Raw genomic sequence first — 24,970 nt, forward strand, 5'->3', positions numbered from 1 at the left:
CAATAATAACACAAAGGCAAAGCCCAACCAGTTGGAGCCGGCCAAATAATGATATGAAACTCAGCTGGCTGCATGAGGACATTTAATGTAATTTCTGCTTTATTAGATAATATTCTGCAAGCAGAGGTGAATTAAATTAGAATGAGAGATGAGTACATAAAACAGCAATCATCATTAACTGGAAGCAAACTCATATATGATATTGATAGTATGATGGTGAAGTCTCAGCCACCAGAGCAGCAAATGTTTTATTCACATGTATGCTCACATACTTGAAAGTATATTTTTATGGTTGTATAAACTAATTAAACTAAATATACTCATTTTATGTCTGCCAACCCAGTAATCTAAAGCATTTATGAAGTACATTTTACATTACATGGATTTATAGCTTGCCAAGAGCAATTTCATTAATTCGAGTCAAATGCCATCTGCTGTTTTCCCAGAAAAAATGTTCTAAAATTGTATTCTACAAACCACATTTGACTACCAGCCAACTCTCCGAGAGACACTGGTTGCCCTTCGAATATTTTAACCATAAGGTCAGGTCTTAAATACTTTAAAGGCCATTTTCTTGTAAATACTTTGTGATTTGAACACTATTTGGTTTAAATGAGTCCAGGATGTCGACTCACTGACTAAGATGGAAAATGGTTTCTAACCGGCGTTGTCACTGCACTACATCTTGGTGACCTGAATGTGTTTTGACATCACGACTTGCTGAGCTGAGATGGAAACAACTCAACTCTGGTTGTGTTTACACTACTGAGAGGATGGTAGGGAGTGAAGGGTCAGAAAGACCAAGTGGTGACAAATCCTTATTTGGTGAGGGAGGACAGTCAGCAACTCTCAGCAACTCTCAGCACAATCCTTAAAGGCAAACACTCACGCTAACTTTACCAGTTTTATTCAGCATGACTTGCCTTTTCATCCTCCTAACCAGCATCCCCGTACAGACGGTTAATGAGACTATTTTTAATATTTCCATGGAAACAGATTTTATACAGTTTTAGTGAGAGAGTACTCAAGAAGTGCACCTCTGAGCCTTCAAGCTAAATCAGATCAACTCACTTCATGGAGTTATTATAACTGAGATTCAGGAACAAGACCACGCCTCTCTCCCTATTTCAATAACCTGTGTCTACCTTTATAGGTGTGACTAAGCCCTTTCTCTCTCGTTTGTCTCTCCTTACAACCCTCCCCCCAAAACAATTTTCTTCTTCTCTCTCAATACAGGCACCACAGAGGGATGATGAAGCCGAAGCTCATCAAGACATGTCCCCATGCTGAGTCTCGCTCCCTGGGTTTCTTTATGTTTCAGACAAATCAAAACCCTCATTCCCCCCCTCGCACTCAACCCCCTTTATTCCTCTTCTGGACCCTCAATTATCCCACTATACATGACACTCATCAAACCAAATAAACTATTTTATATATACTGTACAAATGGCGAGGTCTTGTTAGTGAATTGACTGTAATGTAAGAAACCTGAACTGTGTGGCGCTCAGCAGGACTGTGGAGTTGTTAAGATATGCCAGTTTTGCTTGTGAGCTTGTCACCAAAGGATTAATTAGTACATTCACACATTCTGCTGATTGTACCTGAAATGACACAAATGCTTGTTCAAATTTCTTGCCACATTAACCCTCATAGCTGATTATGACAGCAGAGTGAGTCCAAACTAAGTCATTACTGAGGCTTCCTTAGTTTCTACTACTGTATCTTTTGGAAACTAGCCAGGTAATTATGTAGGCAATGTATGGCAATGACCTCCCCAGTGTCTGAAAGCGTTTGATTGGGCAAATAGTGGAGCATTACTTTCTGCTGACATTCAGATAAAAAAAAAAAATGGAATAATGTTGCAGCTATTTAAGCTAAGAAGCCTTTGGCCAATTTGATTATTTTTATGAAAAGTTAATAATTTACTTCTCTGCAGACCAGTGTTTTTATAAAATCTTATGAAAATAAATAAACTTTTTGGTATGCTGCACTTAATAAGTGTTGTTGATGAAGTATGGTTCATACTGTTTCTTTTGGTATTTATCTAGTTATTATTAAATATATACTCCCTGAACAAGTCTACAGCTTGCAGCTCTGTTTTTAGCAGTACTTTGAGCTAAATGCTTACATCTGCATGCTCACACAAGCTCACAATGACAAGGCTGACATGCAAATGATTCACAGGTAATGTTTACCATGTTCAACATCTTAATTTAGCGTGTTGGTGTGACAGCATTTGCTATGTTGTCATGCCAACAAATTTTGTCATGCTGGTTGACTGTCAAGCTGTTAGTTTGTAACTAATCAGTTACTAAAATTGGTTGCACCATGATTTCTTGGGGCATAACCTGACTATTTTGGATGTAAACTAATCAAAGATGGAGTTCTATCGTCATGGTTAATGTGCGCATTAGCTTTCTGGCTGGCATGAGCCACTTGGCATCGAAGCACATTGTAGTAAACTAGATCGATATTGAAATATCATATCAATAAATTAGGTCTCCACTGGATTACTGTGTTGTAAAATGGCAGCAGTTAATGAGAAAATACGCTGTGTGGCAGAAAACCTGCTGTTTTACTGTTAGTGAGTATAATTCTGTGACATTTTATGATTATCACCTACCCTAGAGGCATGTGTATCTGTTTAGTTGTTACTCAGAGTTATGTTGTAACTTATCTCCGTGGTGCAACTGCTTTTATTTTAATAATACATAAATCACAACTTAGTGATAAGTTACGTAATAACTAGATTTGAACTTCCACACAACTGCAGCAGTTGTTTGTCCTACTCTGCAGCTACGTATTTTTTCTTGTAATGGGCTAATATCCACGCTAATATCTTCTCTGATCTACATTTGATCTCCCATCTAAACGACTCTCTGAAGCAGGTAAGTTCAACCAATTATTTGTGGTCTCTGTGTAATTGATAATACACTGTTATGTTGTCATTACTATTGTTTGTTGTCCATATTTTTACCGTAGAATGAGTGGGTGGTGACGAGGCAGTACTGATGTGGTAATGTATGGGGGGGCACCAAATCCTAATCTCGCCTAGGGTGCCAAAATGGTTGGAGCCGGCCCTGGATAGACTGACGGACGAAATGTTCTCCATGCTCACTAAAAAGTTATTTTACTTTCTGAATGAGAACTTAGTCTGAAAGACAAACTGCCAAAAAGTGAATTTAGTAAAAAATTTGTAGCCAAATGAAGCACTCAAAATGTCAAAGTCAGGCTACCACAAAGGCAATTTTCATGTTATCATCTGTGCAAAATCAGTACCTATATTCAGAAAGGTATGTTTATTCATGAGTTGGATGGGAATTCACATATTTATTTACATAAAATGTGCAAATACAGATTCCTTTATGAGTAAGTGCTACTCTGTGATTGCGGAGTATTTTACCATGAAAAACAGTAACTGCAGAATTCCTCAGTTCCACAGAGTAAACAATCTGCTCATGTCTATCTGGCTGAGAGAACAAATCACTCACCCAGCTGGAATGCAGGAAACAAGCTATTCCCCTCCTACCACACTAACTTCTGAGGAGTCCTTGAGCGGGGCAGTAAATCTCTATTTAGAGGTTCTTAGAAACCATTCTCTACATAGGTACGTACAAATGTATAATTGTGCCCAATGATTAAGATAATGATTCAAATTAAAGTACAAACATGCACCATTCAATCACAAGTAATTACAACCAAAACTTTTTTTAATTGCAAGATTTTGTATCAGTTACCCAATATAACTTTAAATAAAATCAGTGCTGCAAAGTCACAGAATTAAGCTACATTCGTAAAATAATTTATGTTTGTGTGTTTGTGTGTTATTCTATACAGTCAGTTGACACCAAAAATATGCATGCATAATACTGTACATGGCAGCATGTTCATTGTACAATCGAAAAGCCAGCACAACACCACCATTATTACAGAATTTAAAAAAACAATTAATCAATATTCCCCCCTGAAACATAAATATGGAGAGTTGGTGTTTAAAACTGAAACTTCATTATGATACAACGTCCAAATAACAGTTATTTCAGATCTATAAACTGCACACAGTCCCAAACAGAGAAATGAAACTCCAACACCATTGCTACGAAAAATACTGGTAGGGAGAACATTGGTCATTTGTACTGTAAGGCATCATCATTACATCATTATCATCATCTTTCACACACAACATTGTACAACATATACATAGTCAAAACATAAAAAAAACATTGGTGTTGTTATCCAAAACACAGTAGTACTGTAATTGGTTAAGAAATTGAAGATCATTAAAACCTACATGGATAATAATTTAAAAAAAACAAAAAAACACCAGAAGACAATGAAATGAAGAAGAGAGGAACATCCCAGCGTGAACATACTGTAGCAAAAGTGACATGAAGTTTGATTTCTGTAGAGGCACGACCAGTATGATTTCACCATAAATAAATTTGCATTTCTCCAGAAATGCTGCACTACATTTACTGAATCTGTCACATATTACATCAAGACAGAAAACTGCATTTCAGTTACCATCAGTGTTCAAGTTAATCCTAGCTGGGCTAGTTAGCTACTGTCTTGTTCAACACTCTTTGACTTTTGATACAGTGCTTGAGAGCTGATGTGGTATCATGTGATATAAAAGGCATAGTTTAAATCAATTCCTAGGATGTTTCTGACTCTTCTTGATGTTTTTTTATACTTCTTTATAACATTAGTTATGCATTTTACTATGCAAAGTGTCACTCGTAGGTCCATCTTATCACTTACAGACCCTCCCTCATTGTCATATTGTGGCCATGTTCTCCAATCATCATTTGTCCTTTTTTCTTAAGTTTAGGGGAAGTCCATTGCATGAGCATGTGGCTTCTTGACATCTCCTGTCACATCTGTTTTATTTCCATCATCTGGTTTTACACTTCTGTATATATGTGCAAATAAAAAACTAAACTATACAATCACACATCAACACACAAACACTCACACATGAATATATACACAGTGTACACGCTCACATTTGGCTGTGTACTCAGCACAAAACAGTGAATTCAACAACTTCAAAGATTTTCTGATTTTAAGATAAATATCTGGACATCAAGACTTCCTCTGTGAATTTTGGACTTACAGTGAATGTATGACTTATCATTACATTTAAAAAAGACAAAGATTTCTGTTCAGACTATTAACCTCGGTCACAAACTGGAACATTACTGTAGCTGTACATTTGTCTACAGATATTTTTAGATCTGTTAATTAGATACAACGCTCTAATCATCTGTAATATCCTTTTGACACTGATTTACACATTTGAGAAGGTATCAAAATTCAAATCAAATACGGCAATTATCAGGAGGGATGATGAGTCATTTTCCACACATCGCTGTAACTTTAGGATGATGCACACATCTTGCAACCAGCATTGTGATACAGTGCGTTGAAAAGGTGTTTGCTATTGAATCACTGCATGAAAAGAAAGATATTGCACCTACACGATAACTTTAGACTAATGGATACAACAGTTACATATGAAACCTCCACCATTACCAAGTCATCATTTAGTTATCATTCAAACTTACAATAATGAATACCAAGTCTAAGAGGCATTTATAGATTGTCTGATTTAGTGGAGAGTCACTGTGATTATGTTAAATATGATTGTTGCTGTACAGTTCTGTTTATTTTACAAGTAAACACTATTTTTCCTAACAATTAAGAGAAGATGGAAGATGTTTCATTGTGAGAACTTTGAACACTGAAAGTTAAATATATTGTACCTTTTCTGAGATGGGATACAATGTCAATATTACAGCACAAACTGGAATGGAAAGGCCACTACAACAACCTGAAAACTAACAAAGTCACTCTTCATATATCACATGATTGTAAAATTCTTCTTGAAATGGACACTGAAACTAATACATCTGTTTTAAGTGAAGTGGCAACTGCTCCAGGGAGCCAGTGTCCAACTTAATGGAAACACTGCTGTGATATTTAATGCATTATTTAAGCTGAATACACCTGTCATGGCAATATTGTACATATTGGCTGAAATGGTCTTTTTATACATTTAATGTAATTCCAACTGGATTCTAACAAAATTCACAAGCCAAAGATACAGAAATACAAAATTTGCAAATCAATATCTTAGTTTTCTTACACAGTTATGCTGACAAATTGTCCCTCATTCTTCATTTACTCCATCATATTATGTAAGAAATAAGTATTCTGACATATGTTTGTAGTCAAATAAAAAATCTCAAAAACCATTGTAATAATTACTCAAGAAAATACAAACACATTGTTTTCCTTATCCTTCGTATCTCTGGTGACTCTGTCTTTGCCGTCCCATTCCTTTCACCTCATGGCGTGGTCCAAGCCAATCAGCAGTTAGCGATCAAAATTTTGTTGATAGATTTTTTTATTTCTTTCTTTTTCCATGTAGCTTATCCATTTTCAATGTGTCTCTGCCTCTCTCTGTCGTCCAGCGTTTGAAAGACAGACAGACAGCTACAGGTCATCACATCAAGGTCAACATCAGGCGTCAGGGGGTTAAAGAGGTCAAACTGTCCATTAGATCCATCAGCTTAACATCAGAGCGACCTCTCTCAGACGTCTTGAGGAACACCCTGGTCTCTACAGCCTGAGGAAGTGGGTGGAGAGCAGACAAACGAGAGAGGGAGATATGGAGAAAAGAGAAAGACTTGAGTGCCTTTAGAACTACCCATTGTACAGTAAACTCTATTGTCTTGCTTTTATGACCCCACTTAAGAAGGTTTTCTAAGAGCTACTTGCAATTACAAAACATTTATTTTGAACGTTTGACATTAACTGCCGTTCTCCATTTCATTCAATTGAGCAGACTGAAAGCAGAAAGGTTGGCAACAGCCAAAAAGGAGCTAGGCTGAAGGATTAAGCTTTCAAGGAGTTAACTGGTTATGTCTCAATTTAATAGTGATGCCTCTATATGAGACCATCAGCAAGAAGATTGGCTACTTTTCTATATAGTTATTCTAAATGCCTGTCCCCAGGTCCGATTTCCCGCAAAATCAGACAAAACGATTTACGGCATGCATACCAGAAGAACCTAGGTTTACACTTTCCCAGGAAAAGTTACGCGGTGAGGAGTACATCAGCCATTTAAAAGACAGATATGTAATATGAATTTACGTTGGTGGCTAAAACAAAGCTAACTTAAGCTTTGGCTAACACTTTGTTGGTTGAATGTAGCTAACGTTAGCTGCATTTGTTGAGCAAAGGAGCACCACAAAGCTTTCTATGATTATGAGCATGATGATCAACATGCACCAGTCAATCGACAGTAGTTTGTATAAAGTTGAGAGGCTAGAAATAAAAATAAGTTGCATCTTTCTTTCACTCGCTTCCAAAACAAATGCAGGATCTTTACGACATGAGGGGGTGGTGCTCATGGGAAATGCAGTCTTCATTCTGGGAAACACTACCGCTTTTGTCCACAGGGGGCACCAAAATCAACACAAAATGAAATTTCCTTGTAGTTGCTTTAAGTATTAGCCAGTCAGGTTTAGCCAGTGATTCATAAAGAAAAAAATTCAATAAATGAGCCAAAAACAGAAAATTGTATAATAGCCTCACAAAGCAAGTCAACAGTTTTTGTTTCATACATTATGATCTGGTGTGGATCAACAAGCAGGACAGATGTCATTTCAATGATATGACCTCTGGTCCTCTTATAACTCTCATCGACAGGAATCCCTCCTTTTAGTTCAGTTTTCAAACAAAAACTCAGCAGATGTTCAGTAAAAATCTAATTTCTTGTCAATTATCCACCAAATGTTTTGAGTGGAGGTGAATTACATCATCTAAACTACTGGTTTCCCAATTTTCTTTGGCTTGGGACCATTTAAATGAAGCAATGTCCACTTGTGACCTCATCACAGATTATGGTCATATGGCATGAAATCTGAATTGTTCAACCAAATAGTGACTTTACCTTCTCAAATAGTTTGCTTTGAAGGATTTTTGGAGACAGTGAATATCCAGTATTTTACAAGCAAAAAGCAAAAATCAGAGAAAACACAGAAAAAAAACAAAAATATATATTTTGTAGAATGTAATTGTTTCTTCATTCTTATCCCTTTAATCATCTTGCAACCCTCATTGTTATCTTGTGACCCCTTTGAGGGTCCTGACATGTAAACCACTCTCTATTGTTCATTGATTGGTGCAATTATCAACAAAATGTTAGTCAGACAAATATTTCAGAGCCAAAACTGAGCTCATGAGTTCTCCATGGGTCCATCTACAAGCTTTTACTAGAGATTTCAACTGTAGAACATTGTCTTCATCAGTGGATGAAGTTGTCATCTGTTGTCACGGGGCTTATATAACATGGTCTCATCAGCAGATGAAAGAGCTGCGCAAACTCCATCCACTGATCAATACAGTGAGATGTGTTTAATGTTCTTAAAAGCTAGTGAGTGTCCCCTGAGTTGGGATTGTTTTGTCAAGCTACTACTTCCAAGGTCAATACTGAACTTTGATGCTTAACTTTTAAGTCAACATGGATGAGAAGTCCTAAACATGCAAGGGATGAAACCAGGGATGTCAGTGAGCATGCTTGTTGTCTCCATGACAACCCAACAAACTCCATCCACTGATATGACAGATTTAAAAGCTTGTAAGTGGACCTTAATTTGGGATCTATGTGGTCAGACTGCTATTTCCGAGGTCAAGAATGAACTTTAATGCTTGTAATACTTTGTTAGTCCTGAACAGTCCAGATGAAAGATCATGAGAAAGTTCTAAATTAAGGTTTGTTATTGCAAGTATTTCCAAGCCTGGGAAATGTCGTTATCTGTTTTGGATATCTCGATATTTATGTCAAATATAGTCAAGCTAATGATTTACTGTTTCTGCTGTATCAATTCACTGGGGAACTGTTGTTAGCGAGTAAATGAAAAAGAAACACCTACCGTCAGAAACTTTGGTTCATGAAGAAGGAGAGCAAAGGGAAGAGAGAAGAGACAAGACAGACATGTTAGGGATGATGAGTTCAATCGTTTGATGATTAATCTTTTAATTCAGAATATTTATGAACAGTTTTTTTGGGCAAAAAGAGACATTTCCATTGAGCACTCTAGTAACTTTCAAGGAAAAGCAACAACTCTCTTTCAACATGAGCTGATCTTGTGTTGATACGGATATATTACAAGATCAAATGAACACAAATACAATAACACAGCCCTGGTTTGCTGGATCGATAAGTGGAGAGATGGAGACAGGAATGGAGGGAGACAGGGCGAGTAAAACCGAAAACTGAAGAAGAATAAGGCGGACAGGGAGACAGGAGGGCGGGCAGAGAGTGGGAGGAATAGTGTGAGGGAAAGAAAGAGAGGGATATGGCAAGATCAAATAGGAACAATCATTAACTAGAGAGAGAGAGGCAGAAGGAAGGCGATCAGTGGGAGGAAGATAATACCACGATCATTAGATAGATGGAGAAAGAGAGTGAGGGAGCGGGGGAGAAGAGAGAAGAGAAGGAGGGGTGTTTGTAGAGAGTTTGTAGTATAAAAAGGAATACATCATATATGCAACACAGGCTCATTAGAGAGGAATGGAGGGAATGAGAGGAAAGGAGAAGACTGATAAACATGCCGCATTATCAGAATGATTCATTTCATGGAGGAAGAAAGATGGAAGAGCTGAAAAGAGCTTAAATCATAAAGCTACAAAGATATTTATTGTGTTGATCAACGTGTGAATAATAATTGATCTTACAAGCAAACAGCATACATAATTTTCAGCACCGGTTCCCTGAGAAGCACGGCTGCGCTAACAGGAAAATGGTTTCCATATTCAATATAAATATTCAATAAGCTGCTAGCCGAGAGCGCTAACAGGAGTATAGATTTTAGCAGCAACAGTTGAATAAGACGTGTGCCCAGAGGCCTAGAAAGCAGCGGGGAGCGGTGAACAATACACACCAGGGGGGCTGCTCACTCCCACACACACAATTACTGTACCTCACACATAAAAACACACACAGATTCCTGAAGGCATGTACGTACCAAACACATTTGGTTGGGCACACAGGCAGCAATTACCTCACATACACGCAGTCATACAGGCACAAAGCAAGCACTGCTGCAGTAATTCAAAGGCTGCCTTGGCACAGTGAGAGAACAGTGACTCTGTGTGTGTGTGTGTGCGTGTGTGTGTGTATGTGTGTGTGTGTGTGTGTATGTGTGTGTGTGTGTCTGCACTTGTTCATGCATCAGTGCCTGAGGAGAACACACTACTTTCTGACAGAGAAGGTAAAATTACCCAACCTCTCCATCTTTGCTCTCTGCATTGTATATCTATCTATATCTATATCTATATCTATATCTATATCTATATCTATATTCTATATGCGTATCTCTGCTCCATATTTCTTTCTTTCTTTCTTTCTTTCCTTTTGTGATCACCAGACGTAAATGATAATGCTGGCAATATTCCATATCTTTTTTATTGTCCACAAGTTCATCTTCGGTGTTGTGCGTGGCTGTCAGCCCCAAACCCACCCATCCCCCTACTGTAAATCTTGCATTATGCACATTTCCATGTCTATATTTATATTCTGGGGCTCTACAGGAATATTTTAGCATGACTTACAGTTAAAAATCTCCTTATTTATCTTACACCGACCCTTTATGCAGCCCCTCAGTTCAGCCTCTGTCTGAAATAGACTGTTTTAGCTCCTGTCTCTTTAAGACCTCCCTCCTGATGAGCCCACTCTGTTCTGATTGACAAGCTTCCAAAAAACTGCCTCTTATCAGACTTCTGCATGTACCGGAGGCTACGTAAACAAACAATAGTAGTCAGATTTCATTTCCTTTTCTCGCTCTTTTCTAAAAAACCCTGACCCAACTTCTCAAAGACTTAAGTAAACGTTTGTGCCCAAATTCGATTCAAAATATGCGAGTGGACAACATGAATGGACTGCCATTTGTTGGCATGCATGAACAATCTGACTTCAGTTCGATGGGGAAGCAGAGGCATGCTCACCATGTTTAGAGCAGGCTGAAGCCCTGGGCTTTTGTCTTACAAAGAGCATTTCTACATAAGTTCACCTCAAGTTTTGGAACTTTTATTATGCCTAACATAGATATCCAACATTATACCAGTATAGAAATAACAGAAAATCTCAAAAAGCATGTTATGTCTCATTTAACGCCCTAAAGTCTTGTTTTTGCTGACCCCCAGTGGTTTAACTTCTCAACTTGCTGCAATGATGTACAGGTGAACACCAGGATCCTGTGACATCAGTGTTGGGTGTTATTTTTTTACAGCAGCAAAACAATAGTGTATATGGGATTGACTCACAATAACTATACAAGTCATGTAGCTCTATGACACAGATGAATAAGATATATGAGGCTTTGGCTACACAGAGAATACCTGTTGGTAGAATCAATCAAATTCATGGGATTTGTCAAATATAAAAAAGATATAGAATATCACCAGACTTTAAATAACACAAATAACACAAATAACTTTAACATATAACTAACATATAACTAACATAACTATTGTCAGTTTCAGTCTCGTTCCCACTTCTCTACACTCTGTGGTAACCCTAACCCTGACCTTTCCGTTACACCAGACTTGACTCAATGTTTGGCCCAGACACCGAAAAAAGAGACATATTTTTAAGTATTACAATTTGATTTTCATATTGTAAAAATCATTTTACTTGTTTGGATCATCTTTGAACTCAGCCACCCACTTCATGTCACGTGTGAGACAGAGACAGACAAACAAAGAAAAGTAGACAACACAAAACTAAAAAAAGAGAGAGAGGTGAAAAGAACAGAAGAGAAACAAAGACTGTCAAACGGAAAGATAAACACAGATGGACAAGTACTGACTTGCCAGGATGACCATGTCCATTCCCCAGAAGATGCTCATGATCCATCCAACCATGATAACAGCTGTCAGTATCTGGATGAGGGCCGCCGCCACGTTGAGCCAGAACACGCAGCACACACCTCGCTCTGAGATCAGCTCGCTGCGAGCTCCACACAGCACTGTGAAGGCTGAGATGAAGGTACCTGCAGGACAGAAACAGCCAAAAGATCATCATCCTCTCTGTTTGTTTGGGTAGTTGCCAGCAGAAAAAATTAAAATATTAATGAGATAAAAATACTGCACGATACATTTAAAAAGGTTTTCTTTTGTTAAGGGGACTGATATGGTGACACCTCTGTTAACATAAAGACAGAAAGCAGTCTCCCTTGAAAATCAGTCAGGTTGATTTCCTGTGAGATAAACTAGACACCAGACCGCCAGTGTCTGCTGTATATGTACAGTAGGGCCTACCTGATGTCTTGATGGTATAAAAGTAAATGACAAAATGAATTAGCATAAAAAGTGATTAATTTACCACAATGTTTACAATTATGGAAGCGGAGAAACAATCTCAAATAAATTGTATACATTTGCTGTGTTGCAGTGAATGAAAGCAGGAACAAAGCTGAACAAAGTGGCTGTAGTGGAGTCATTCATCAACCAAAAGAAAAACATCTACTAAAACTCAGCGTGGACAAAGAAAGCTCTCCTCTCTCTCTGTGTGTCTCAAAGAAATAACAGTGAAGGTTGAAGCTGCTTTACGCTCACTATTCACAAAGCATCCCTGAGTGCATGAGTCTGTGATTGAGTCGGGTGGGTTTTTCTGGTCACGGCGACATTGCTATGTCTATGTCTTGGAAATGAGACCAGGAAGACTCACACACACTGATACACACATCCACCGTTACCGAGCTGAAAACAGGATTATCTCCCTGAACAATACAGTACTCGTCCGCCTGAATGAAATCCAATATCAATCCTTATCCTGTTATCTGGAGAATCAGACCTTCCTGGCCCCTAGTTCATTGTACAGTAAATCCACTGTGTGTGTGTGAGTGTGTGTGCATGTGTGTGCTTTGTCACCTATAACCATGTGTGTGTGTGTGTGTGTGTCTCAGTGCACATTGATCAGATTATTTTATTACAGGAAGTTTCCATGACAACATTTCCTCAGGATGATTTTGACTGTCTAAGCCTACTTTACATCATTGACTACATTTTCGCATTAACCAACCTTTATGTTAACTACCAGAGTATCTTTGGCATTGTCTCATCGACACAAACTACCAGGACTGTTTGATTCAGTTTGACATCCATCTATAACATAGTTGTGAATAGGACAAAAAAGCCACACACAAAGTTAACTTTTTGACCAGATTATTTGGCACTGTCTCCCTGACTGTGCATATTTCTTGCTCTGAGCATTTGTAACACACATCAGTTTACACTGAACATCTCCAGAATTCAAACTGTTTATACAGGCTTGATGGGATTCTGCATTTCAGCGGTTCGTGTTGATAATAGTGTCACTAAACTCTCCAGTCAAGATGTATTGAATAAAAGGGGACATCAAGTGTGTTTTTTTGGTTCAGGAGTATCCCCACTTAGAATATTATAGTCTTTAAATAAGCATTCATTTAGAAAGTCTCATTGAGATCAAGATGTCTTTTTGTAAAACTGTCTGAATGTGAGGTGTTTCAGGTGATTAAGTCATTAAGTCTAAGAAATGTTCTCATTTGTGCACAGTCATATATTATTCATAGAATCAGCTGATGTTTACACTTTTTCTCTACGGGCTTTTTTTGTACTGCTTTTTTGCAAATATGAAAGTGAATACTGTGAACACTGAATGCGACACTAGAAATGCCTGGTGGGTGTTGTGTGCATGTTGGCCTTGGCCCTTCTCTTTCTGCTAGCTCCATTTCTTGTCACATTAGTGGAATTCATATACCAGAGCAAGTCGAGCAGGTGGGGGTGGGGGTGGGGGTACAAGGTTGACCTGACTGCCAGCTGCATCTTCTTTCTTGGGAGCAGGAAAGGCCAAAGTCGACTCATATGTATATATATGTATATTTATGTGTATATAAGTTACGTTCTTAGCACCTTTTTTACATCTCTCCACTACTTTCTCTGATTAACTGCAGATATACTATATTTAGACCATGATCTCTACAAATCTGAGCACACACTAAAATATTTACTTTCACATGACCTACATTAGCCTTATCTGGAGTGACCTCCAAAAAGTCAAACTGTGGAACAAGCAGAGACCCAGAATAGAAAGCAGACCTGGTAAACGTTTACATGTGGACATGAAGAGATTAATTAGATATTTACTTTTCCTTTCAAGCTTTAAGTCGATGCTCATTTCAAAGTATCTCACAGAAAAAGAGCAACAGCAGGCTAAAATGAGATTCCGCCCAGAGCCGATATGGTCTGATCAGACAGATCTGACAGAGAAATTTTGAGGTTGCTGAGGCCACACCCACCAGCAGATGCTCTGGCTGCCGGTGGAGCTGCCCACCTCCAGACATGAGCCATGATTGACAGCAAGCTGGTGGCTGAACGGTTACACATCACTTCCATCTGAGTGTCTGGCATGCAAAATGGGATTTATATCACCTAACTTTCAGTTTTTCTGCGTGACTTTCCAACGTCTGTAATCACTGACAGCAGGTACATGTCAAATGCACCACTTTAAAGTCCAACTGAAATCACATTTAACCATCCCTCTTTGCAGTAAAAAATGATGTCAACATGTTTTTAAATGTATTGTTAATAGTTTTGTATTATTAGAATGAAAAAAAGGTCTTTGGGGAAATATCAGAAATGCTCCTTGTCTCAGCCAGCGTGTCAGTGTCTGCGTTTGATTGACATTACCTGGCAGGCTGCTGTTACACCATATGGAGACAAACGGATGTATCTATAAGTCATGGACAGGCAGTGTGTCGCTTTCAGGTATTTTGAAAAGAAATGACTAAACCAGCATCTGACCAGACTGAAGTGACATTTGCAGGTATGTTTCATATGCTACAGCTGAGCAGCTAATTGGCTATCCAGCCTGCTACCAGATGTTAGTAATGCACTTTTCCTGGGTTAATTTTGTTTTGTGGCTGGTTCAACAAGTTAATGTGCAGGACAGGATGTGTGTTCATGTTTGTAAGTTAGATAATGTGAAAGCTAATAGTTGTTCAGAATCTGTGTCTCTTATGTTGTGTAGCCGGCTGCTATCAGGCTCAGTGTGACTAAGAAATGACTAAACACCACGTTATTGCTTTAGTCAAGATTTTTTTGAAATAATGTAAAACTAGGGGGTACAATAGTGGAATCGAAGAATATAACCAGTATCCGCTCATGATTATTTGCAATATGGATTCATCTATTGATAATTTTCTTGATTAATTCATTTTGTTGTTTGTCTATAAAATGTAAGAACATAGTAAAAAACCTCAATCACAACTTCTATCATCTTTAAAAACCTGGTTTTGTAAACCAGCAGTTCAAAACCAAAGGCATTAAAGAAAACAAACAATTATTTATATAACAAGAACTTGTCACCACGAGTGACTCCTTTCTCATTGCACATAGTAATTTGATGAATTGCTAAATAACAAATATTGATTAAAGCAGCTTTAATTTTGACAATCAAGTTAATCAACTAATTATTTCAGCTTCAATGTTCACTTCTACTGGAGATCAATAGAAAAAAACCCACCAGCCACACCAACATCAACATCAGATTTCTGTGCTTTCTCATTATGAATGTGTCTGTAATCCATAAATAAATCATAACAAAATCATCATCATCTCTTTGTTTCATGAGCAGTATTTAATGAAACAAAATAATTCATAGCTTGAAGCATGCCAATTGTTGGAAGTTGAAGGAAATATTAAAAAAAAAAACAACATTGCATGTAATCTTTTGTTAATATGAGATTAATTCTACACCACAGGCTATATTGAAGCAGCAGAAGATTTGTATTATTTGACTGTTTCACATTTAATAGCTGCAAACCTCTCACAGAGCCTTTCATACTGCTCAGGTTGTCCAGAACAAAGTGCAAATAACTCACTGTGCAGACTTGGTTTGAAGTTCAGGTCAGTTTAGGGGTACGTATGTTAAGGTTAGGGTCAGGCATATGGTGGTTATGGTTAAGGTTTGGATAAGTCTCCAGGAAATGAATTTAAATCAATGTAATGTCCTCTGAAGTGATGGAAACACGACTGTGTGTGTGCATGTATGTGTGCCTAGATATAACCCAGACTAATGACTATAATTACACAGAGAACTTCACAAAGCACCCACTGGCAGTGTGGGAGGTTAATGATGGAGTGTGAAAGACAGAAAGAGAAAGAGAGAAAAAGAAAGACGAAGAGAAGGAAAAGACGACTTTAAAGGAGAGAAAAAACAGGGGCAACAATAGACAGATTGGGAGAAACGGGAATGAGAAAATTGCATACTGTAGCGACAGGTTAACAGAGACAGATTGGGGTAAGAGCTGCACAATGCCAATTTTAGGCATGAGTATGTTTTCTGTTTTTTTTGTTGGGTTTTTTTTTTTACATCATGCCAGAGTCAAGTTATTTTCCTCAAATCCCTAAATTTAACCCTAAATGTAACATTCTCCTCAAACCTCCACAGTGCTGGAAATCATCTAAGTATATTTACTCAAGTACTGTACTTAAAGATCCCCTCCAGACATGTATTAAGACATATAAAAATACTCTGATTGGAACGATAATGTGTGTCTAATATGTTTTTTTTCCACAAAAAAGGATAATTACCATGTTAAAATCCTTAAAACGGCATCTACTCCTCCTCCCTCATTAAAAATTCAAAATATCTATAAATATGCAAATATTTTTCATTTCAAAAGTTTTCTTGCTGGACACAAGATGTCTCCTACTTCACTATAAAGTCCATTCTCAGTGTTTGTGCACTGGAGGCTTAAAGTTTCTACATCACACTTGTGTAAGTTTCATACTGGACCACGATTGGCTTCGAACTAGTTGTGATGTCACAAATCATTCTTGTAGGCCCGCCCCTTAAACTTTCCACTTTCAGCAGATAAACGTGAAAACAGCCTTCTAGTGTCAAACTCTGCACATATATTATTCTGCACAGCGAAGCTCAAACATCCAACTGAAGGAACAAGAAGAAAAACATACTTTCAAGTGGAGGAGGGGGACTTTAAGTACAACTTTTGAGCACTTCAGCTTCACTGCATTCCAGCAGGAAAAACATCATTATATTTATTTGACAGGAGTAAAGGACTGGTTAAACCTTTATTTAACCAGTAAAACCTAATTGAGATTAAAAAAATCTCTTTTTCAGTGTCTCGTGATTCAATGAGAGAGACAAACAAACAACATAAAACAGGAAATAAATCTCAAAATAAGTCATAATATCAGAGTGAAAAAAAAAAAAAAAAAAAAAAAAATATATATATATATATATATATATATATATATATTACATCATAGAGAAAACCTCAGACTCCGTAAAACAACCCAACAGCTATCTATATCTAAAAAGTAAGTGAAATTAGAGTCAATGGTTACTTTACAATGGAGCCCCCCAAGGGTTGCAGCAAGATTTTTATTGTGTGTGTGTTCACTCGTAATATTTTTGCATTCTCTTACAATAAATTTTACGTTCTCTCGCAATACACCCCAGTATGGATCAGCTCATTGAATTTTACTTTGAACTGGGCATTAAATATGCTGATATACTACTACTGCTCAATAGGCATGATTATGTATTTGTGACAGTAAATGAATACTTAGATCAAGAGGTCTCTCCAGAAGAAGGCAATACCATGCAACACATCCTCATACTAAAACAACAGAATGGGTCTATTTCCAACGAATACTAAAATGGATGCTGTCGGTTTATTCGAAACCAGTTACTGTACTCAGGACAACTGTGCAGATACAGATGGATGTACTCTGAATGTGTAGAGTATGGCCTATGAGACATCTCCAGAGGTGAACTACTTCTCATAGGGACCAAATTTCATCTGGCATATTGACTCTTATGATAAACTCGAGCCTTTTGGCCCCTGACGACATCTCCTATCCCTCACTGAAACCCCTCTGGGATCCGGCTCTTTCATAATCAAGTGGACATCCTCTTTTCTTACTCATTGCCCAGACTCTACACATTCAGAATACATCCATCTTTATCCATACAGTTGTCCTGGGTGCAGTAACTGGTCACGGATGAAACCGACAGCATCCTGCAGATTATCGTACTGCTTTCCTCTGAAGAATCAGGCATCAATAATAATAATCCAATAATAAAATATATAATATAATACTCACAGGACCATTTCCTTTCTGTATTATGAGCACTTTTATTTGTGAACTTGTAAATTTAGCTGATTGTACTTGTGCTTTTACTTGAGTTATGGTCCTCCACCTCCATGAACCTAAAACTACACCTAACTCATAATCCCTAATCATCAAAACCAAATTACAACACCAACTGTGACCTTTGACCTACAGCTAACCCAGAGTTAATTTGGTCAAAATGAGGACCAACACAAACATCCTCACTTTGCAGCTTTTTCCTCAGGTAACACTTGGTCCTCATAAAGACGAAGAAGTCCCAAAGACACACATCCCCATACGCTTGCATCCAGAGGCAAGATGTCAACATGACCCAGTAAAGCCATGTAGTGTCTCCAATATCACAAACCATCAATCACACACACGTGTGCACACACATAGACGCATGCGTGACCTCTTCCACCCACACACTCAAACTGAGGGCTAAATCATATATTCACTTTATCTCTACGTGTCAAAGCCTCACACGTTCCAATCCTGTTATGGCAAAGAATGTAACACAACTTGTGAGCTGCAGTTTCCTTCATGATTAGTATGTGTAATTATTTAGCCCTAGACTGTTTAATCAGTTTAAACTGCACTCACCAGTGGATTTTTACTCAGTCTTTATTACATTACAGGGACAAGCTAATGTTTGTAACCAAGCACCGGACCTGAGGCGACAGAGCCTTCTACATAGCTGCCCCCTCCCTCTGGAACTCTCTGCCTAAACACATCCGAGACCGATCTGTCCATGTTCAAATCGCTAATTAAAACTCACCTTTTCAGAACTGCTTTTAATCTGTGTTTAATATGTGTCATATGTTTTTTACTGTTTTTTTTTCTATGCTATGTGGTTTTAGTTTTTAGTCTATGATATATGCTTTGAGTGTATTGTTTTTCTATGATCATTTTAACTCATATAAAGTGTCTTTGAGTACCCTGAAAAGCACTCTATAAATAACATGTATTATTATTGTTATTATTATTGTTATGGCAATGTAATGTCAGAAAAGATGTAAAGTTGAAACAAGCTGACTTGAAAGAGGGAGGTTGTCAGATTAAATCCCCCTAACTTGCTTTAGAGCTCTCGCTGTCAAACAACTCATTATCGACGTATTTGTGTATTTTTGAGGCTCACTTAGAAGAAAATCTGAATTTTAACCCTGAGTAGATCCTGCTAGATGATTAGGTATTTTTGATTTCTGAACTCTTGTTTGTTTTTTTGTTTGTTTGTTTGTCTGGAGGGGAATTTTCCTCATTACAAACAAAGCACATGTGAAATGTATGTTTTAATATGTGAAATGTAAAATATGAAATTACAGAAATTCATCATGTGAAATGGTGGTCAACAATGTGTGACTTTGCATCCTTTCTTCTACCAACAGCCAATGTTGAAATTATACTTCACATGTGCCTTTTTTGTAAGGTGGATACTTATTAGGAAATACTACAATTACTACAACAAAGGATATTCAGCAATCTGAAGAAGAAATAATGTGTTTAGAAAGCCCAGTTTTTCCAGTTCAGGTGAGTTTTAAAGGACCAGTGTGTGAGATTTAGCAAGTTCTATCGGCAGAAATCGAATATAATATTCATAAGTATGTTTTAATTAGTGTATAATCACCTGAAAATAAGAATCTTGGTTTTTGTGTTACCTTAGATTGAGCCCTTTATATCTACATAGGGGGCGGGTTCCCTTCCATGGAGGCTGCCATGTTGCACCGCCATGTTTCTACAGTACCCAGAATGGAGAAACCAAACACTGCCTCTAAAGAGGGCTTTTTGCATTTTTCGTGAGTTTTGCAGCCACCGTAGGTTCTCCTACATGCTTGGAAGGGGAAGGGAAGGGTATTCAGTTTGTTGCAACCTGCATCCTCACCACTAGATGCAACTAAATCCTACACACTGGTCCTTTAAACATTCAGTATTCTGGTAAATGTTTCTGAGCAAAAACAAAACCATGGAGTCAGTCATAAAAGTCTCATACAGTATTTGTCATTTTACACACACACATTCATGTGTACTCTTTTTGTATACGTGCATATGTCTGTGTGTATTTATTTATACACCTGTGTGCGCATGCAAGCAAGCAGGAGTTCGTGCTCTACTCTTGTCCAAATTCAATTACATATTTCTAATTTTATTTTGGCTGGAGGTTGAATAGAAAAAGATGCTACTTTCAGTCTCGGTCAATTAAACCCAAACAGCATTGACACACACACGCACACATGCATTGTGTTCATTTCAGTCAGTGTTGTCATGGCAACCAGTCAGCTATTCAATAAAAATGTCAAGGCATTCAGGCAAACCTACACACACTACTCACACTGTACACACACACACACACACACACACACACCTGGATGAGGTGTTGCCTTGATGCTTTTGCCTTGATACATCTAAAACCATTTTAGTAGGGAAAATACCAAAAAGAGCAGATAGTGAAGGAGAGGGGAAGAAGAGATGAGAGAGGACAAACACTCACACACACACACACACACACACACACACACAATTACTCTCCAGAGAGTTTAGAGGTGAGGCACGGAGAGGACACATCATAGGTTATTTGGTGATGAACTCAGCTCTGAGTGATCACTATGGAAACATTAGTCTCATAATTCCTTCAGAGAAAAGATCCGAATTTGTGTATCTTTTCCTTAATTTTTGTTCTCTGTATGTTTCTCTGCTTCTTTTTTTGTCTCTCTTCTCATCACACAATGTTTTCTCTGTCACAAAATGTGACTTTCGCATGTTTAGTTGCTTCATATTCTGCTGTTTCTAAAACTGAGCCTTATCTGTGTCTTAACAGTATGTACATGTATGCATTTATGTAGCAACGGTGTTGTATTAGTATGAATAGGGTTTAGCGACTGTGGATACAGCACAGTGTGTGTGTGTGTGTGTGTGTGTGTATGCTTCAGCCTGGCTCCACAGGCTTTTGTTATGTACAAAGTGAGGATCAATGTATCGTTCAGGTTTTTACGGCATCACGTGAGTGTGTGTGTTAGTGTGCGATAAGCTACCAGGTGTTGTTACATAATCTTACAATACAGACACACATGCACAGACATCCAACCAAGAAGAGGATCAAACTGTGGAAATAAGAAGGCTAAGGCAACAGAAGGCAGAGACATCCTAGTAATACAAAATGATCTGCATCTGTATCGGCATCAAAGTAATGTTAGAAAAATAGACACATTTTGGAGAGTACCTAAATCCTGAGATAATTAGAGGTTTAAACAAGAGTGAATTATGCAGAGTTTAAAGTGTGTCAGACTCAACACTGCAGTTATATCCATTTGAATTCATCATGTTCCTGTTGTGTGTTATCAAAATCCAATTGCAGTTATTCATTGTGTCCAACAATTACGGTAATTTATGTCAAATTGACCATGCTAACAAGCATTTGGCTAGTTACACAAAAAGCAGCATGGGACATATATATATATTTTTAAAAATGACAAATTCATAACTTTTGGGGGGTCATAAAAATATATTATCAAACATCTTATGTATGCAAAACCAAAATGAAAATGTAAAGTGCCTGATAATGACCACATGGTGGCGCTATCTACACCGGCAACTAATCAGTTCTTCCCAGACCAAGCATTCAACTACATATGATTATAATCTGTTGAGTAGTTTTTGGGATACTCTGCCTAACCAATGAAAAATCAGACAGACAAACAAGACAGAAAACAGAACTTCCTTCTCAGAGATAATAATCATCACCTCACGTACACTGAGTATTATAGTAAAGTGCAGTCGGCATGCCTCTGTGTTTACATGTGCACACTGTATTTAAGTGTACTGTATGTGTTGTGGTCATTTTCTCCTTCTGTACTGACAAAATATGACAAATCTGGTGATTAGATAAACAATAAATAGCTTTGCTGTAGAGTGGATCATCTTCTAGGATCCTCTGGTAGATATCAGTTTATCACTGAAGGCTGTATATGTAATAACAGTATAATGTCTGTACTTCTCTAGTATTGTTTCATGTCTTCTAAAATGAGTTACATGTTGCTAAATTCACAACACAACACTGTGTCCTCTACCCAAGAAAATGATGCAAATGTTTAGTGCACCCACAGTGATGATGTCTCCGCTTGCTGTGATGATGTTTTCCGCCCATAATGACGACACCGCTGATGGATTTTTGCACCCAGAGTGATGGCATATCTACCTGCAGCGATGACATCTGGACTCCACATTTTCTGTGCATTATCACCTGGCAGACTGTGGCTGTGTGTATTTGCACCCTGACACTCCTATTTTAACACAAGGCGTGAACGGGGTCTCTCACTATCCTTCATGTGTGTGCGTGGACACAGAAGAATACACGGAAATACACACTCAGAGGCAGATTGAAAGGTGAAAAATAAAGGCTTTTCTGTCCTGTTGGAGCTTGTGTTTTACTTTAAATAATAGTTTTTAATGCCCTTGTGTTATTTTAACACGTCCTTTAACGTTAGGAGGGCTTTTAGATGCAATTTTCTTCAAACACAAATGAAAATGACTCCCTCTAATGGTTGTACAATCAGTGATCAAACTTTAGAAGGAATCCCTAATGTGCTTCTGGGCTGAGTAAATGTGTGTGTGTGTGAGAGAGAGATATTAAGTAAGCTGGACATACTGTAGCACAGGGAGCACAAATTAATTCTAGCTGGTTATTGCCTGAAAACCTTTCATGCAGCGTTTGCGGTCCCTGCCCACATGCATCACAGCTATAAACTCTCCATGGTTGTGTGGGTACTCCAGTTTCACGACCAACCCAGTGTCCAGTTTCACTATTTTCAACCCTGCATGTTTACTTTCTGTCACATTTGCTCTCTTCATCATACCAATACATTATACCAACTTTTATGTTTTCACCAGTTTGTTTATTTGAGTTTCTGTCTATTTTTCAGTTCAGAAATCACTGCCCTTCCACTAGAAAGTTAGACATTTGGCTGCTTTTATAAGAGATTTCCTACTCACCGAGTCCAGGTATGAAGGTGTTGAGAAACAGACAGATGACGGCTAGAGGGAAAGGCATTGTGGGTATTGCAGCCCTTAGGGGTCCCTTCTTCTCCCGGACCTCCACCACCACTCCCCCGCCTGCTGTATGAGCCCCGGCCATGGCTTTGGCCCCAAGATTGTCCCCGGTCTTAACACGCCCCTGCTCTGTTCCTCCCTCTTTCTGTGCCATCTCGGTTTCTTTCTTTTCCTTTGTCTTAAGACTGAAAATAGTTGGTGATAAGCAGGTAAGTGATTCTCTCTCTCAGTCTGGTCTAAGCTTATTAGTAATTATTAGAGAGTAAAAGAAAGCAAAAATAATCAATGCTTATCGATTATGCAGTACATCTCAACAGTTACAAGTCACCACCTATATAACATTCAATTAATCATTAAAACACTAAATAACAACATCAACATGATATTCTATTGTAAAAGTATTACATTTACGGTTAAGTGAAAGAAAAAATCAATCATGTGTTTTTTTGACAATGACCAGAAATATTTAATTCTACTCCAGAGCAATGGATTGAAATATTCTGTGATGCTTTCTTAAAGTCAACTTTAAAAACATTCAGACTTATCCACAAAATATAATTTCTCTTAAAAGCTTGAAGCAATATTCGGGTAAGTTTCAGTCTTCCCTGGAGAACAGTTATTAATATTTTTTTCTTAGAGATGCTGAAATTCCTTTGAAAGTTACCTTACAGCTGTTTACATTAAGTCCCACCAAGAAAAAAAATAGTTTCTTGTTGAAATCTCCACACAAAAATCCCTTCAAGCCCTTAAAAGTGACCACACTGTCTCATCAGAGGTCAGTGATATCTGCCATTTGTCTCCACATCCAACATGTTCTTAAGGAATGCTGAATCAATAACAGTTCCACCTTAAAATTGTTCAGAAAAATCCTCAAAAGATGTACGTCTCTTTTCAGCAATTTCTTGTGAACTTCTTTCTTTCTTTCTTTTTCTTTCCTTCTCTCTTTCTTTCAGTCAAATCACGCTCAACCCACACACCTCTCCAAGACAGAGAAGAGAAAGTGCACACAACAACCCCCCTTTTTCTACTACATCTCTCTCTCTCTCTCTCTCTCTCTCTCTCTCTCTCTCTCTCTCTCTCTCTCTGTCTCCTTCCCTCTCTCCCTCCCTCCTGCTCCCCATCCTTTCCATTTCCATTTAAAGGAACAGTACGCCAATCTAATTATACTGTTCAATGAGATCACATTCAACAAGCTGTAATTTGGTGCATCAGAACAGATGAAGAAAGTTTATGCTCTGAAAGAAGCATTTAAACTCACATTAAGATTGGTTTATATGATCAACATTAAAGGATTTGGCTTTATTTTTCTTATTGTCAACAAACCTCATGTGCAGAGCCAAACAAACAATGAATCAATCCTACTTAAAATTCCTTTATTATGAAGAGTATAGGGACCTCAGTTTGTTTAGAAAAAGGTTCCAAAGACTGATTATGGCGACAACGTCTTCAGTCTTGGGAGAGTAGTTCCTTGTGAGGCAGACGTCACTGTGCATGAGCATGAACACCTCCCGACTTTGAACTGAAGAAAAAATTAAAAATGTAGTGCAAAGTCAAGGGGTTGTTATATGTAGCACAACAAGCTAGTAAAGCTCTGTAAACGACGTTCCTGTGCACGTGCATTGGCATACAAGGAACTACTCTGCGGAGACTGAAAACGCAATCACTGTTATTAGTCTTTGGAGCTGTTTCAGCGCAACAGTATGTCTCAATGATGTGTTTTTAATAGTTTTTGGACAAT

At 37.9% G+C, this 24,970-nt stretch overlaps 1 protein-coding gene across 3 annotated transcripts; it reads right to left on the minus strand.

Moving 5' to 3' along the window:
* Positions 1 to 4,588: 4,588 nt before the first annotated feature.
* On the minus strand, positions 4,589 to 24,244 carry stum (stum, mechanosensory transduction mediator homolog). Of its 3 annotated transcripts, none has more exons than XM_067572547.1 (4): positions 23,897 to 24,244; positions 23,176 to 23,417; positions 11,862 to 12,062; positions 4,589 to 6,622 (listed from the first exon to the last, which is right to left on the minus strand). In XM_067572547.1, exons 2-4 carry the CDS (start codon positions 23,384 to 23,386, stop codon positions 6,597 to 6,599), a joined length of 438 nt encoding a protein of 145 aa, XP_067428648.1. In that variant the 5' UTR covers positions 23,387 to 23,417; positions 23,897 to 24,244; the 3' UTR covers positions 4,589 to 6,596. The 3 variants fall into 3 exon arrangements, with proteins under 3 accessions (XP_067428648.1, XP_067428651.1, XP_067428649.1); XM_067572550.1 differs by having other exon boundaries at positions 4,589 to 6,631; positions 11,880 to 12,062; positions 23,897 to 24,243; XM_067572548.1 differs by having other exon boundaries at positions 24,080 to 24,242.
* Positions 24,245 to 24,970: the final 726 nt, after the last annotated feature.

The sequence above is a fragment of the Thunnus thynnus genome, chromosome 18, assembly GCF_963924715.1.
Source record: "Thunnus thynnus chromosome 18, fThuThy2.1, whole genome shotgun sequence".
In the NCBI taxonomy this organism is placed as follows: Eukaryota; Metazoa; Chordata; class Actinopteri; order Scombriformes; family Scombridae; genus Thunnus; species Thunnus thynnus.